At 47.1% G+C, this 14,895-nt stretch overlaps 7 protein-coding genes and 1 non-coding gene across 8 annotated transcripts in view; 5 read left to right on the forward strand and 3 right to left on the reverse strand.

Annotated features, from left to right (window-relative positions):
* Window positions 1-571: 571 nt before the first annotated feature.
* Window positions 572-1,368, reverse strand: BDW43DRAFT_278968 (uncharacterized protein; the record flags this gene model as incomplete). Its single annotated transcript, XM_032042237.1, has 1 exon — window positions 572-1,368. A coding segment is annotated over exon 1 (286 nt), but the record flags the coding sequence as incomplete, so codon positions are not given.
* BDW43DRAFT_t140 lies at window positions 575-664 on the forward strand. The gene has a single exon. It is a non-coding gene; the product is annotated as a tRNA-Asp (tRNA).
* A 1,106-nt stretch (window positions 1,369-2,474) lies between the features above and the next one.
* BDW43DRAFT_278970 (uncharacterized protein) lies at window positions 2,475-3,872 on the forward strand. Its single transcript, XM_032042238.1, has one exon. It carries the CDS (start codon window positions 2,739-2,741, stop codon window positions 3,318-3,320), a length of 582 nt encoding a protein of 193 aa, XP_031899402.1. The 5' UTR covers window positions 2,475-2,738; the 3' UTR covers window positions 3,321-3,872.
* Window positions 3,873-4,543: 671 nt separating this feature from the next.
* On the reverse strand, window positions 4,544-5,028 carry BDW43DRAFT_106673 (uncharacterized protein). Its single transcript, XM_032037838.1, has one exon. The coding sequence runs from the start codon at window positions 4,936-4,938 to the stop codon at window positions 4,660-4,662; it is 279 nt and encodes a 92-aa protein (XP_031899403.1). The 5' UTR covers window positions 4,939-5,028; the 3' UTR covers window positions 4,544-4,659.
* BDW43DRAFT_106674 (uncharacterized protein) lies at window positions 5,029-5,776 on the reverse strand. Its single transcript, XM_032037839.1, has one exon. It carries the CDS (start codon window positions 5,538-5,540, stop codon window positions 5,118-5,120), a length of 423 nt encoding a protein of 140 aa, XP_031899404.1. The 5' UTR covers window positions 5,541-5,776; the 3' UTR covers window positions 5,029-5,117.
* A 615-nt stretch (window positions 5,777-6,391) lies between these two features.
* Window positions 6,392-7,603, forward strand: efm7 (putative nicotinamide N-methyltransferase Nnt1). The gene is made up of 3 exons (XM_032037840.1): window positions 6,392-6,734; window positions 6,800-7,360; window positions 7,418-7,603. Exons 1-3 carry the CDS (start codon window positions 6,591-6,593, stop codon window positions 7,481-7,483), a joined length of 771 nt encoding a protein of 256 aa, XP_031899405.1. The 5' UTR covers window positions 6,392-6,590; the 3' UTR covers window positions 7,484-7,603.
* A 5,590-nt stretch (window positions 7,604-13,193) lies between these two features.
* Window positions 13,194-13,554, forward strand: BDW43DRAFT_278975 (uncharacterized protein). Its single transcript, XM_032042239.1, has one exon. The coding sequence runs from the start codon at window positions 13,247-13,249 to the stop codon at window positions 13,493-13,495; it is 249 nt and encodes an 82-aa protein (XP_031899406.1). The 5' UTR covers window positions 13,194-13,246; the 3' UTR covers window positions 13,496-13,554.
* Window positions 13,555-14,368: 814 nt separating this feature from the next.
* Window positions 14,369-14,895, forward strand: part of BDW43DRAFT_278976 (uncharacterized protein) — a 1,475-nt gene continuing 948 nt past the window's right edge. Inside the window, exon 1 of the mRNA XM_032042240.1 lies at window positions 14,369-14,809. Coding sequence (XP_031899407.1) covers window positions 14,536-14,809 — 274 coding nt within the window. The 5' untranslated portion in view covers window positions 14,369-14,535. The remainder of the gene's footprint in view (window positions 14,810-14,895) is intronic.

Below are 14,895 nucleotides of genomic sequence, written 5' to 3' on the forward strand. Positions count from 1 at the left end.
GCCCGCCACGAATCAGAGACCACCGGGTTGCTTCATAGGATGGAGTCCGCACAAGCCGCGTAAGTCCCGGCGTGACAGGTGAGGCTCCGCCAATGCAGGAGCCAATCGGAAATGGCATGGATGGAAGCGTTGTTGTCCATCTGATGGGGTGGTCGTGGAACAACGCCTCATTCGTGCATAGGTGCTGGCTATCTGGCATATCTCCGTATAATCAGACTTCGACAGATCAAGTGGGGACCGTGGAGTAGCTGGTTGATGACGACCGGTTTGTGGGAACGTTCTGGAATGCGTTGCATTGGCACTGTCGGTCTCTGTCTTCGGTAATCTATTTTGGCTTGCGTTGTCCTTGCTTGGGAGATGTGGCGTGGGATGTTTGGAGTTGTCTTGGTTCCATGGGTTGCATGAGACTGCAGGTTTCATCATTTATAACGTGGTTTTGATGTGGGAATCACCTGGCATGCACTGGTTTCTTGGGGTCTTGGAATTCTGCAGGAATGTAGAATGGATGTGGGTCATATATGTATGGTATTCCTCATTATAAGATCAAATACCGAGATCGGGCTATAATTAGAAATCCTCGATGGTCTAACGGTCATGATTTCCGCTTGTCATCTTATTCTAAGAACAAGCGCGGGAGACCTGGGTTCGACTCCCAGTCGGGGAGATATACTTTTTATATCGTCTCCTTACAACCTTCTTCTTTTGCTCTGACCCTCGTTTAAATGAACGAAAGGGAAAACAATTGAGAACATCGCCGACTGGTTCCCACCTGTCATCCATGGATCGCCTCTGTCAAGTGAGGACCATGGGGTGAAATCCGTTTTAGACTCACGTCATCAAAAATAAACCGTCATGCACGATTACCGCATTATCCAGAGGACCATGGTGCCCTTCGGAGTGCCAATGTGCCGTGATCGGCAAACCCGGCTTTAGTCCGCCATCGTCAACTCCCCCAATCACCGAGCCAACAGCAGCGAACAGGACTGGTACCGCATTCGCCGTGCGGGAAAATAAAATCAGCCGCACCGATTGAATTGTCCAAATTAATGGGCAAAGAGGCAAACCTTGTCGACGGCGGAATCCGAAACCTTTCCTTTCAAATAAAAATTCGAATTGCATATTCCATGCTAGGGAAGCATACGGTTTAGATTCTCTTTTTCGTGTTCAGACAACCAATCCCTGGATCGGAAGACACAACATGCCTGGGGGGCCAAGAAGATCCACATCCCTTGTGGCTGTGGGGAGGACGATGAATTCATAGTGGTTGGATCTGATTAGTCCGAGCTGCGCTGTTTCACCTTGCGGGTGGCTGATTGAGCGCTAATGTTGTTAGGGGCATTGGTGGGTAGGGTCATTGGTTGCAGAGAGATTATTTTTACCGACGACGACCCAGTTTAGGAAATTCCAATCGAAGCTATGTATGTATGTATGTATCGCGTTATTCAGGGCCGGGACGGATGTATGCATAATTGTACGACATACATTCCTGTATAGGGTAGAACTTAGGGCCGTGTAGTGTAGTGAGGATGAGGAATGATGCCAGAGCGTTCCGTAATGAGACAAAGGATCCCATCATTCTGTACCCAATGGTGTGTGCCATTAATGCCTTTAGTTCGTTCAGTAAACTCGAATCTTAAAGTTACAGGTGGTCCTGACTCGCGTCCTTATTGCGTGAACTCCCGCGCTTCCGATGGAATGGACTGTGGTCCCATGTCCTATTATTTCGGTTGTCTTTCTTACCAACCAAATCGGTGTACTTCTTACCCTGTTACTATTCAGGTATTTTGTTCCCTTAGGCAGTAGTTCCTTACCTAGAAAATCAGGAGGTAAGATATCTAGACGTACGTGCCAGTCAAACTGTCCCAGTACTACACTTCCGAAGACTTGGAACCCTCGTTCACCATGTTTCATCGAACCATATTTTTAGATGGATCTCAATCATTATCAATCGATCCGTGGCGGACGGGGTTGCCAGCCGCTATGTTGGCCAATGAACAGGGTCGGCTCCCTCAAGGCAACCGCGAGCGTTACAGAACGAGATCTCATAGATTAAAGCCGATTTTTTCTATTGTATGATTCGGAGCAAATGCGAAACATTGTCCGTCCCCCCAACCCAGGCAATGCAACCGTTGTAGATTGCTGGATACTGTGGATGCAATGCAATTTTATTATTGTTATTGTTTTCTTTTGGAAGGAAGGGGGAAGGGAAAGCAAACGATAGAACGTAAGAGAGCAATAAAATAACTAAATGGAAAAGTGAGAGTTAAAAAAGAAAAAAAAAAAAAAAAGGAAGAAAGGAAAAGAAAAGAAACATGGTCATGATACGAATCCATCCTCGTACATACGTACGTGATACAGAAATACCGATCCAGTATTGAACCACTCACTAACAATGTGGTGAAAACACACTCCGGCCAGTTCCACTTTCTCTCCTTTAGTCTTTTTTTCAATCGCTGCTATAATTATTTCTTAACCCCCAGCCCATCCCTACACCGGCATCAGACGAACTGTCTGACTCGGCTGGGTTGGGCTGAGAACTTTCACTGCGAATACTTCAAGTCGGATCACCACTTCCCACTACTACTATTATTATCACTATCGCTATCAGCCATCCCTATCGCTATCGCTATCGTTATCACTCTCGCTGTGTACTATTTCCACTCAATAGCCAAGAATACCCTAATTCAGATACTTAATTGGAGCTGTTCCCCCCCCTCCCGTCAACGAAATTTAGAAGAATGATGTTGACCTCCTCTTCCTCCGACTCCAATTCGTCCTGCTCCAACAGTCCCATCTCTCAACACCCTCACCCCCAGGCCTACTTTCCATCTCTTCCTCGCCGCAGGGAACCCGCAAAATGCCCTCGCTACTACTCGACTCCCTTGAGGGCTGACTCGCCCGAGTCGACCCCTCTCCAGATGTACGGCCTGGAACAGCGTGAGCCCTCACTTTACGGCGACCGATCGTCGAAGCTATTGCGCCGGTTCTCCCACGCCCTGGACGACATCAAAGAGGACTTTTCCCTCCAACTGGACCCGCGTACCACCGCGGAAAAGATCCGTAGCAAGCGTCGCCAGTCTACCCTGATGCTAGACACCAGCGTCCCGGGATCCCGCTCCAGCTCGCTCTCGGGATCGGAGAGCCCAGAGATAGTCCCTCGTCCCCGTCCGATGTCGGTGATGTCGAAAGACCACGCCTTCGCTCCCCCGACGAGGAGATTGAGTCGGAGACTGACGATGCTGGGCTTCCGAAAGAACCGATTTCGCGGCCAGGCGAGCATCTCGCAGCCGAATCTGATCGGATCGTCGACTCAAATGTAAAGCCGACATGTCACATTTCGTCCCTTCCACCGCATCGAAAAATTCGAAACACCAATAATCAACCTAACACTCCTGTTCGTTTCCATACGCACACTTATTATAATTGCATCTTCGGCCAACTACAAGCATCCACGGCACCTTTCTTTTTCCAATGGGTAAGCACTTGCGATTGATTGACTGCATTCTTCCTCGGAGTTCAGGAAAGGCTGGCGGTACCATCCGTCGATACATTTCCTTTTTTCTTCGTCCTTTTTCTTCACCGTTTAATATCCGGCCAAAAGTCATTCCTTGGTTGCGTTTCCTAATCTCTGTTTTGTACCTATTACCTATATTCTTTCCTTAACCTTCATATGCATTAGCTTGGTGTTGGGTGTCTGGATATCCTTCCATGTTCATATTGTTTTCGTTGTCACATTTTGACCTTTTTTTTCATCTTGCGTTGCCCTTGCATCGTACATGCATATACAGGTTATATATACAACCCTCGTCCAAAAGTATATAAAGCCAAAGTATATATCACATTTAGGAATAAAAGAAATCCTACACTCATGCCTCCCTTGGTACACAATAGGTACACCATAACAGGGGGCAGAGAACCTCCATGGAAACCTCCTATTCCCGTAAAATTAAACAATTAGCCAATTTAAAAAAAAATCCATGTCTCACATTCCCATCTGCGGAATAGTGCCAACCCACTCTAGCTAGTCCATACTCAACAGTTAATATTTTAAAATGATCCGCATCTCGGAAATTAGCCCCCTCGCCCAAACTACTATCCCAAGCACCATTAGCTCGCCCACTTTTTATTGTACCCAACCCTGTACGCGCCCCGTACCGGACACGATGCATACCAATTGGCAATTGTCTCATACATAAAGGGGGTAGGGGAAATATGGACTCCGTACTGTACCCAAGAAGTCTGAACTAGGTCAGGGAACCTTGGGGACTATTGGCGGTAGTCTTGGCTAAGCGTTGAGCTCGTATTTGGGCCTTGCCAGTTTGGGTCGTGTTTGGCGATAATGGGATTAGTTTGGGGGGTTTTTATTGCGGACACGTGGGAGGCTCTTGGTACTTTATTATGATTATTATTATTTATTTTTTTTTTGGGGTCCTTGGGAGGTCTGGGGCTAAGATGTACGGAGTAAGCTTGCATGCGTTTCTTTAGGAAGCTGGCATGCACTGTAGGTTATTACGTCGTGGTGCGGAGAACTGGAGATTTGTTCGTTGCTATGGATGGCTTAGTTTAGTTTATATTTCTTTGTTGCCTGGCGTTAAGACACTCCATTTCGAATTGGAATAATATGTAAGTAAAGATATATTCAAAGAGAAAGATTCAGACCTATCGTGTTCTTGTCCGATACCCAATCATAAGCACCTGGTATAAAGAAAGTCCAGAAAAGGGAAAAAAAAGAAAACCACAAGAAACGCCAACCGAATAAAAACCATCCATCCCGAAGTATAATAATCGCTCTAAATAAGAGGAAAGTAAGAGAGAAAAGAATAAAAAAAAGGGCTCCAAACGAACAAAGAACACGCAAAGAAACAAACGTAGATGCCAAAGGATGAAACTCATCAATCGATCGATCACATCGAATCCTTCCCTCTCCCACCTATTCATCCCATCTTCCAATCTAGACCCGATAAAGAACACGATAGAGACACAATCGTATGCAAGTATCCTCTATACCATCACCAGTGCCCAATCTCATAAGAATAAAAGAAAGCCAAGACCGTGTGCCCACGTCACACAAACCAAGCCAGAACCACCACCCACCCCATCTAGTGTAATCTCGCAGCTTATAATGTGACTGCCTCTAAATCCCTCATGACGACCGACATCTGCGCCCGTTTCGCTGCCTCTGCGACGAGGCTGAAATCCCGCAGGAACGGTGCCGTAGCGGTCGGACCCCCAGACCCTGAGGCTTGATGCGGATAGGCCTCTGCCTGCTGGTGCGATTGCGATTGTTGTTGGAACTGCTGTTGCGGGCCGGTGCTGCTTTCGGACAATTGGTACTGCTGATGAGAGTATTCGGTGGTGGGTTGCTGCGTGTGGGGTTGGTGAGACGTTAATCGCCCGTGTATGCTGGTTGAGGAAGATGGAATTGGTTGCTTGGTGGGAGCAAGGCTGAGCGGGTTTTGAGGCTGTGGTGAGGTGGCGAGGAGGGATTGCGTCGTGGTGGAGGTGATGTTGTTGCCTGGGAATTGTATTCTTGGGTCCATTGTGGAGGTGGGATTTGATGTTGGTCGGACGAGTGCGTTGGGAGAGATGAACTCGATGGAGGTTTTAACGTCTATACAGGGTGTCGATTTTCTAGGAGGATCGGTGAAGATATTGGATTTTTTGCACGGGAAGAGACAAGGTGAGGATTTTCCTGATATGGGCTGATGCGGTGGGGAGAGAGTTGATCCAAGTGGGCGGGTTGATAGAGAGTGAGGACGGTATTGGAGGAAGTGAATGAATGGCGTGATGGAGAAAAGGAAAAGAGAAAAAAAGAAACGGAGGTAAAAAAAAATTTGGACGGAGGGTCTAAGAAACGAAAAAGAAAACACTTGTAGCAACACGTGGGGCTTTTGGATCTCCAGAAATTTTCTTTCGTTTCCGTTTCTCCAGATTAAGTATGACGTTGATAGAACAAAAAATTGATAAGATGATCTGGGAGTGATGACGCCGATAGAGAGATAGTCTTTCGCAATGAGAACCGAAAAGAGCAACAGTTTCTCTTACTTAAAACCCCGGATGATCAGTACTTTTGGGAGGAATCAAGGGGGGCAAACAAAGACCAGGGCTGAGAAAGGATTTTCAACGATCGACAAACCTGGTTTTACTCTGGTCGAAGTACATACTCCATCCAGGGTAGTAAGTATAATATAGTAAGTAGTATTCCATGAGTAATCTTGTTTGGCTTCCAATTGATGGAGAATTTGCGCATGCCGACAATTACCCGGTCAGTATCAGAACGGTATCTCCGCCAACCCCATGCGGGGATTTGGGCCATTATGCAGGTACCGTACTGTAAGCCACATTACCACCCGGAGAAGCCTCGGTACCAGCCGTAACCCCGCCACGTGATCTCATGTGACTGCCCTGGGACGAGATCCCCAACGCTAACCTCCTTCTGGCAATCACCCCCCCCACTACTCCACTATTTTTTTTTTTGGCGATAGAGAATTCAGCAGATGATTGTCGATTGCAGATGAAGATTCCTGGTTCGAATGATAGTTCTGCACCACCTGATCCCCCGGTGAATAGGGGACTCGACGACGATCGAAATGACGGATGACTTTGAAACGGGGGACCTCTTCCAGGATCCCGAGGACTTTTACGAGCCTGAAAAGGAACCTACCTTCGCCGAGCACCACATGCTCTCCGGCCAGACTGTGCGCGTGCGCTTAGTCGGAGACCATCCCCTTTATGTACGGCCCCCTGCTTGTCGTTACTCCCCCATCGCTCGCAGGTCCCCAACTAACACATCACAAAGGGCAACCTCCTCTGGAACGCTGGCCGAACAAGCTCCCACTACATCGAAGAACGCGCGCACGACCTTATTGAAGGGAAAGATGTGCTCGAGATCGGCGCCGCCGCCGGCGTCCCCAGCATTGTCGCCGCGGTGAAGGGTGCCCGCACCTCCGTCATGACCGATTACCCAGATCCCGATCTCGTCGGCAATATGCGCTACAACGCGGAGATGTCCGCGCCGTTAATCCCCCCGGGCTCCTCGTTACACGTTGACGGATACAAGTGGGGGAACCCGGTAGAACCGCTGTTGGCGTACCTCCCGGCTGGATCGACGGGGTTCGATGTGCTCATCATGGCGGATGTGGTATACAGTTACCCGGAGCACTGGAATCTGATCAAGACTATGCAGATGGCGCTGAAGAAATCACCCAACTCAGTGGCCTTGGTGATATTTACCCCGTATGAGCCGTGGTTTTTGCCCCGGACACAGACATTCTTCCCGTTGGCCGAGCAGAATGGGTTCCAGGTGACGAAGATCTTTGAGAAGCTTATGGATGCGGTCTTGTTTGAGAATGACCCTGGTGTAAGTGTATTATGTTGGTTTGTGTTGATTGTGGCACTCGCTGACTTATTTTTGCAGGATGAAAAGCTTAGGAGGACCGTTTTTGGGTACGAGCTTAGATGGGCTGAAGATCAACTAAAATAGACGAGGCATAGACTAGATACCATGGCGTTGGCTGGGAAAACATAGCATTGAGGTTACGCAATGCACGAAGTGACGAATCACGAAATAAGTGTCGCTGACTTTTTCTGAAGTATGAGTCCAAAATGCGCAAATTCAAATAAATGGATATCCCATAGTACGTACATATTGTTTTCAAATGGCCAGGCTTCTCACTGTTTCTGTACGCTTTTAGGGTATTGTTAATTAATTCTCGGAGAGCATTAACCACATCTTTTATACATATTTGTGGGCCAAGAGCTGATATATATGGAATTAGCCATAGGGATCTTGGCTTTCAGGTAGTGTTGCTTCATCTGGATCCAAATAGACGCGGCGAGGTGGATATACACGATGAATGCAAGTTGGACAAAAACTCTGCTGTAAAGTAGTCTGTATCAAATGAAGGTGTATGACAGATCAGATATAAAAGGTTGTATGTTTATCCTCTTAGCAGACGTACTCTATGCTGTATGTACAATGTGCAGGACACATTTCTGAAACGGTATAGGGTAGGACGGTGATCTACAGCGCTATAGCGGGAGAGAGTCAGACTCGTGGGACCGACACTTTCCGTGGCTTCTTTTAGTATGTCGTCCGGACTAGCACGCTTGCAGGAGTCTGCTTTGAGTCCGACAGATATGAATGCTATAGTGCTCAAGCCCCTTTTTGCGATACTGTTTTTCATTGTCACACCCTGATTGTACGATGTTCCGATTGTACTGCCACACCATATAACCATTTAGCTCTGGCGAACTCGGAAGCAACTATACGCGTGAGATAGAGAAGAGAGAGACTACAATATCTTCAGTCGCTCAAGGAACTAGAGCTCAAACAAGCCGTGACGACTCGGTAGATCTTGTCATGCATTTCACGATAATCAATACCTCACGCTTGTTGATAGGTATTTAATATGCAGAAGACTTTGTCTGTCTTATTGTATATGCATTTTTATATTTCTCTGGGCATCAGCAAATGCTCGAACAATTTTAGCGGTTACTGTGATCACTTTTCGAACATCTGATGTTGACCATAGAGGTTATATATTTAAAAGTGCCGTAGTACTCAGAACACTCTCCTAGAAAAAAAAGCCATTTAAGTAAGACTTCAATCTATCCTGCTATCTAAAGTGTTATTTATAAGCATGGATGCCTGCAACCGAAGGTCGCTGATGTTCCTACAAAGGCCGGGCTATTATTATGGTTGCCATAAACCACTCGGTCTTACGCCAGTTTCTTTGTGTTTGGACACTCTAAGGAGTTTGGTTTCGTTCTATCTCTTGATCGACTTGATTGTCAATATCGCACGTCTTGGCAGCCCTTGGCTTGCAAGTGTCCAATCCGAGAAGACTCCATATATGTGCGCTCCTATGGGAGCTGAGTTTAATCTTACTTATCCTGGAAACAAGTGAGAAGCGGAGGATGGATTTTTAGATATCATTATGGTGTACCCAAAGACAGCACCAGCGGCCCTTCTAGCCGCGTCCTTTTTCTGTGGCTTAATAGTCTGCTGAAAACTGGATATACTCACCCTTTGACCTCAGACGTACTTCCGCCCGTGCACGAGAGGCTAGCAGCCTAGTGATATTTAACATGATGCAACTATTTCTGCTCGGCCGAGTGGTATCATCCATTGGATCAACAAGTGATAGACCGTCTCGAGACAATAGGGGAGAGCTGATACGTGCGTTTGCCGTTGTTTTTATCAGAATAGCCGTAAGATCCTCCTTACTTCATGAAGATGACATGTGCTAAGCGTGGAAATTGACGGAAATCTTCAGGTCTCAACGGCAACCTACGAGCATCTGGGCTATCGCGCCATGGCCATGCTTCGCTCTGAAATGACTGCACTTGTATACCGCAAACTGTTGTCTTTGCATATAGATACTGCTCGCGAGTTCGGCGCAGTTTCCTTGGCAAGCTCAGATGTCGACTCCGTTGTCGAATACTTCCATGGTACCATTTGCGATACTTGGGCAGACGTCCTACAGCTGGGCCCCGCCACATGGTTTTGGGCAGCCCAAATTGGTGCCGTTTGCATAGTTCCTGTCATTGTTGCTATAGGTATGCTATTGCTGCTTTGTATATCTGCAGTGCAACGGACAATGGTGTAACCTGGTCTTTTTTTCCTTGTGTATGGGTAGTTCTGTGTCCCGTCGCCATATATCCTAGCTTGAGGCTACTCAGAAGCGCATCAACTTTACTACAAAAATATGAAGTCGATTAAGATGCTTGGGCTGATACAAGAGATGACACATGAAAGAAATTCTCCGCACAGAAGAGCTTGAGATTTCAAAGTAATTTCGACGAATATAGACAGTCAAAGCGTCCTTTGGTAGGTTCTATTCAATAGCAAGGTAAATTGCAAACTAACCGCATGTTCAATCCAATTTAGCTCTAATAGTGGGTCAACTGTCTGCTTTTGCAGCATATGCGATCGCCACTAGAACAGAAGGTTCTAATACCTTTACAATATCCCAAGCGATCACATCCTTGTCGCTGATCAGCTTGTTGCTCACTCCACTACGCAACCCGCTATTTGCCATTCCTAATACCTTTTCTTCCGTTGGATGTCTCCATAGAATCAATTTTTTTTTTGCTTCTGGAATGTCAAGAGGGTAGAAGAATGTTCAGACAGACATCGACTATACCGTCCCCAGTCAATCCACCGATTGCGTGACAGGGTACATCCACAGGGTTACGAACTTCTATTCTGGACTTAGCAGCTAATTTCAAGCTGAGGTTCGGCCTAGGCTCGGAGCAGTATACAGAGAGGCTGGAATTGAGGATATCCGGACCGTCCCTCACAATGATAGTAGGCCCAGTCGGCTGTGGTAAAACGAAGTAAGTGAAGACCCTCCTTGGCGAGATAGAGCCAATTGACGGGGGGGGTTTTCATCAGTGACCCAGACGTTGCGTCCTGTGACCAGTCACCGTGGATTCTCATGCTTCCACCCGGGACAATATCAGAACTGAATCCCACTTTTACGAATGCCGAGTGGTATGACTCCGTGACACACGCATGCTGCTTGGACACAGACCTGCGAGAGATGCCCACCGGTCATGACACAATGGTTGGTAGTCAATGCACCAGGCTCAGTGGAGGGCAAAAGCAAAGAATAGTAAAGAGATTACATTGTCGGGTCCTACAAATTTCGTGTTGAAGATTTTACAGGCAATTGCCCGCGCGCTTTTATGCACGAAAGCCCATGACATTCTTTGATGACGTCCTCAGTGGTATTGATCCAGTTGCTGAGCGGATGGTGTTTGATCGCGTCTTCAGCGCGAAGGGCCTTCTGCGGCAGATTGGTTGTATTGTGTTGCTCGTGTCTCAGTGGTATAATCCCCCTATTTCCCGAGAGCCCTTCCCTCTCCAATTTTAATAATTGTCTAGTCCATCAACCTACCTGGTACGGATTTTATCATTGCCTTGGGCGAAGACAGACTTGGAATATGGACTTTCTGCCAGCTACAGCCAGCTGATGGGGGTATATCTCAAGGCTGGATATCTGGATATCTCGGAGGGACCCAGGAATGAGCGCGAAGGAAATGTTAGAGCGAAATATAGCAGAGAAAAGGCATATGACGCGGAGTGCTTTCCAATTGTGAAAATGCAGAATCGGAAAAGCAATGATCTGGCCATTTACAGATGCTACGCAGCGGTTCTTGCATGGCGGAAAATCGCTTTTCTTCTTGTATCCCTAGCTATGGAATCTGATTTTGGTGTTTTCCGATGTAGGTTGACCTCGGCTTCTATTTATATTACATTTTAACTTGATGACTCGAGATCTTAGCAGTCTGGATCACTCTGTGGTCTGAAAACAAAACCAGCGTCTCGAATTTGAGGCTGAGATCTAACCTTGCAGCAGGCGATCTCGTGAACAGGTTGGCAGCATATTATGGGACCAAATATCTTCCCTGAATACTGACGATGACTTGGACAGATTTAGTCAAGACATGCAGCTAACTGATATGGTTCTACCTGGTGGCTTTATCTCATCAGGCTTTCGTGGGTTCCTCAGTTAGTGTTTACCCAATCAAACCGATGTTTCTCACTGATGCAACTTTAGGGCTGTTCGCGACCACCGCCCAAACTGGAGTCGCCATTGCGTCTGCGCCGCACATTGCCGTTTCCATACCTTCTCTAGTTGGGGTACTAGCTCTCATCCAACGTGTCTATCTGCGGATATCGCGCCAGCTACGTTTGCTAGAGTGGGTTATTTCTATCCACAGCATGCTGAAAAAGATATTTTCCAGGCTAACCGATGGCCAGGGTCGAAACTAAGGCTCCGCTACTTTCACATTTCATTGAGTCACTTGATGGTCTCGTTACGATCCGTAGCTTCGGCTGGACTGCATCGCTTACTGAGAAGACCTGTATATTGCTTGACATAGGGAGACGTTGACCACTTGATTTTGAGCTGGACTTCACGCGAGACATCACTTGGTGCCATTGCACGAACCAAGGAATTTTCCGAGGATACACCTATGGAAGTGCAGGATGATGAGACTATGCACGTTGAAAGTTGGCCAACGGAAGGGGTTATCTAGTTCAATGATGTGTCTGTCAGACACGATCCTGCATGTGGCGCTGTGTACTACAAAACATCACGTTCGCTCTTCAGCCTGGACAGCATCTCGGGCTACGCGGACGAACCGGAGGGCAAATGGAGCGAGCTCCATGCCATCTCCTTAACTACTTTCCTGTTAACTCTTTTCAGTGGTAAAAGTTCCCTCATCCTGTCTCTACTACGGATGGCCGATTGTGACATCCGGCCAAATACTCATCGACGGCTAAGACACCGCAACGCTGCTGCCTTCTATTGTCCGCAGAAATATCCGCTGCCTGACTCAAGAGCCTTTCACATTCCCCGCCTGTGTCAGGGAGAATCTCGGTCCGTTTGGCCACAGGTCCGATGGCGAGATAACTACCGCACTGGAGCGTGTTCATCTTTGGGAGACCATCTTGAACAAGTCATACACAGACGGATCTACTGCGCGCAACGCCTTGAATATTATGGTCGACGACAACTTCTTATCGCAGGCCAACGCCAACACTTGTTGTGTCTTGCACGAGTATTGTTGAAAGAGGGTACAGTCCTGCGTCTAGACGAGCCTTCTAGCAAGTAAGTTTCAAGAATTGAACGAGAAAGTTCCAGTATTAATGGCCTAATTGTGTCGAGTCTCGATGCCCACACGGATTCACAAAATCAGGAAATTATTCGATCGGAGTTCAGCTCTTACGCTATAATCATGGTCGCCTCTAGAATCCAGACGATGATTGACCTTGATTACGTGTTCATGATCGATCAAGGTCGTATCGTGGAGTTCGGAAATCCAAGTCGAGCTCTATGCGCCTCTCCCCCATTGGTATTAAATATATTCTAGCCACTTTCCTTAAGTAGTAAGACCCGCCTCTTGTCAGAACAACGAGTAGGAGCATTTACAGAGATATCAAGCCCTGTGATATCATGCAAGTTAAATCCAACGACACAGAACAAGGTTTGGGAAACTTATGAATACCATCAAACTCTTCAACAACTCAAAATTGTCGCTGTCCCTTGGCACGTTGAAGTTGTGGTATTGTGCACCACAGTGACGTGGACACTCTTTGTGGTGAAAGTATCCTCTTCTAACCGTATACAAATAAACCCACTAACCCCCCCCCCCCACCACCAAAATCTCAAGAGACTAGAATTGGAGCCTCGCATCCTTGACTTTGTTTTGGCTATCCTGAGAGCTTTTGAAGATGCTTCACCTCAAACTCATGATCCCAAAACCTCTCGATGAGTCGGTCGTCGAAATGCTAACCGCCAAACTAAAGGAGGTCGACGAAGACATTAATCTTACCTCTGTCGATCCAAAATTCGCGGAAGCGTGCTACTATTGTTCCGACTCGGGCGAGGCAGAGCTGGATGTCGTTCGAGAGCACATTCAACAGTTGCTAAAAGATCCGAACCCACTTATTCGCGGATACACGATTGGGCATCACTGGTAGGGGGATAACCTCCTGGAATGCAGAATATTAAGGAGTGGTGCTCATGGAACGGATTATCGGGGGTGGTTCCGGGCGAGGCGGTTGGGGTTCTGTTCTATCTTCCTACGTATATGCGTGTGCTAAGAGCGTGTTGGATTTCCTGTTTCTGCATAATAATCGTCTGATTAGATTTCCTTATGATGTTTTGAATCTATGGCATGTAGAAAACTGAGCGTTGAAGACTGCATATTATTAATTAGGCTGTTGTGACAGATAACTTAGGCGGCATAAGCAGCCCCATACCTCTGCAAAATACCCACTTAATAAACCCTAGTCTAGGCCCCTTCTTTCGCATTCGACAAGCAATCTGTCGGACGGATATATAGTCAAACAGGTCATCCAAACCGTCCCCTTTCGTGCACCATATGTTGACACCGATATATCCAACACTCTACCGTCTCTTCAACACCCTCGAAAAATAGTATATCTTAGGATACTCCGACATCCAAGGCTCCAACCACCAGGAAAATGTACGGCAAAACAAAACCCACCGCCCCCCACCATCAGCCTTAGGCCAAACGGCGCTAGAATTAGATCAATCCTTTCAATACCTCCCCCCAAGTTGGGGGCCAGAGAGGCCCCATTCACACGAGTCAGAATCTTGGGGGCTCAGCCCACTTGGCGTCGACTAAAACGAGCATTTTACTTAACGCTGCTCTCGTTTAGGGTAAATTGGACTGAAGATGAAGACACTAGAGGGCACCGTCTGCTCCTTATTATTCAGTGGTCTCGGAGTTCGGAGGGAAGGTTGGGTTTAATTCGCATCGACTGATAGATTAGTTTCTCAACCGTCGAGGAGCACTCGGTGATATCTTCTCGTTTGTTCACCTGTTTTTTTTCTTTTTCTTTTTCTTTTTTTTTAGCCTCATGAATCATAGTATACGCGTTTTAGTCTCTTTATGCTGGTTGAAGTTTTGTTCATTAACGTTACTATCAAACGATTGGTAATTACACTTGCCCTGACGATAATAATACCTACGGAATATATATAGCATCCTAAAATGAAACTCTACCACTCTATCTTCCTCTCGCTCCTCCCCTTCCTCCCTACCTACGCAACCGCTGTAGCCCTAAACGCAACATGCTACTTCCTCGACGGCAGCGTCGCATCCGCAGATGTCCCCTGCACCACCGACTCCACCACAAACTGCTGCAACAAGAACGACCTCTGCATGTCCAACGGCCTCTGCTACATGCAAGGATCCCGCGGCATGGCGTTCTCCCGCGGCAGCTGTACCGATAGATCCTGGGGCGCGCGCTGCTTTGCCCCTTGCTGTATGTTACTTATTTACACTTTCTTACTTCTTACTTTATGTACTTACCTTGCGTTTGTTACAATTTTTTTTTTTTTTTTTTTTTTT

Source organism: Aspergillus alliaceus (assembly GCF_009176365.1).
Source record: "Aspergillus alliaceus strain CBS 536.65 unplaced genomic scaffold BDW43scaffold_27, whole genome shotgun sequence".
In the NCBI taxonomy this organism is placed as follows: domain Eukaryota; kingdom Fungi; phylum Ascomycota; class Eurotiomycetes; order Eurotiales; family Aspergillaceae; genus Aspergillus; species Aspergillus alliaceus.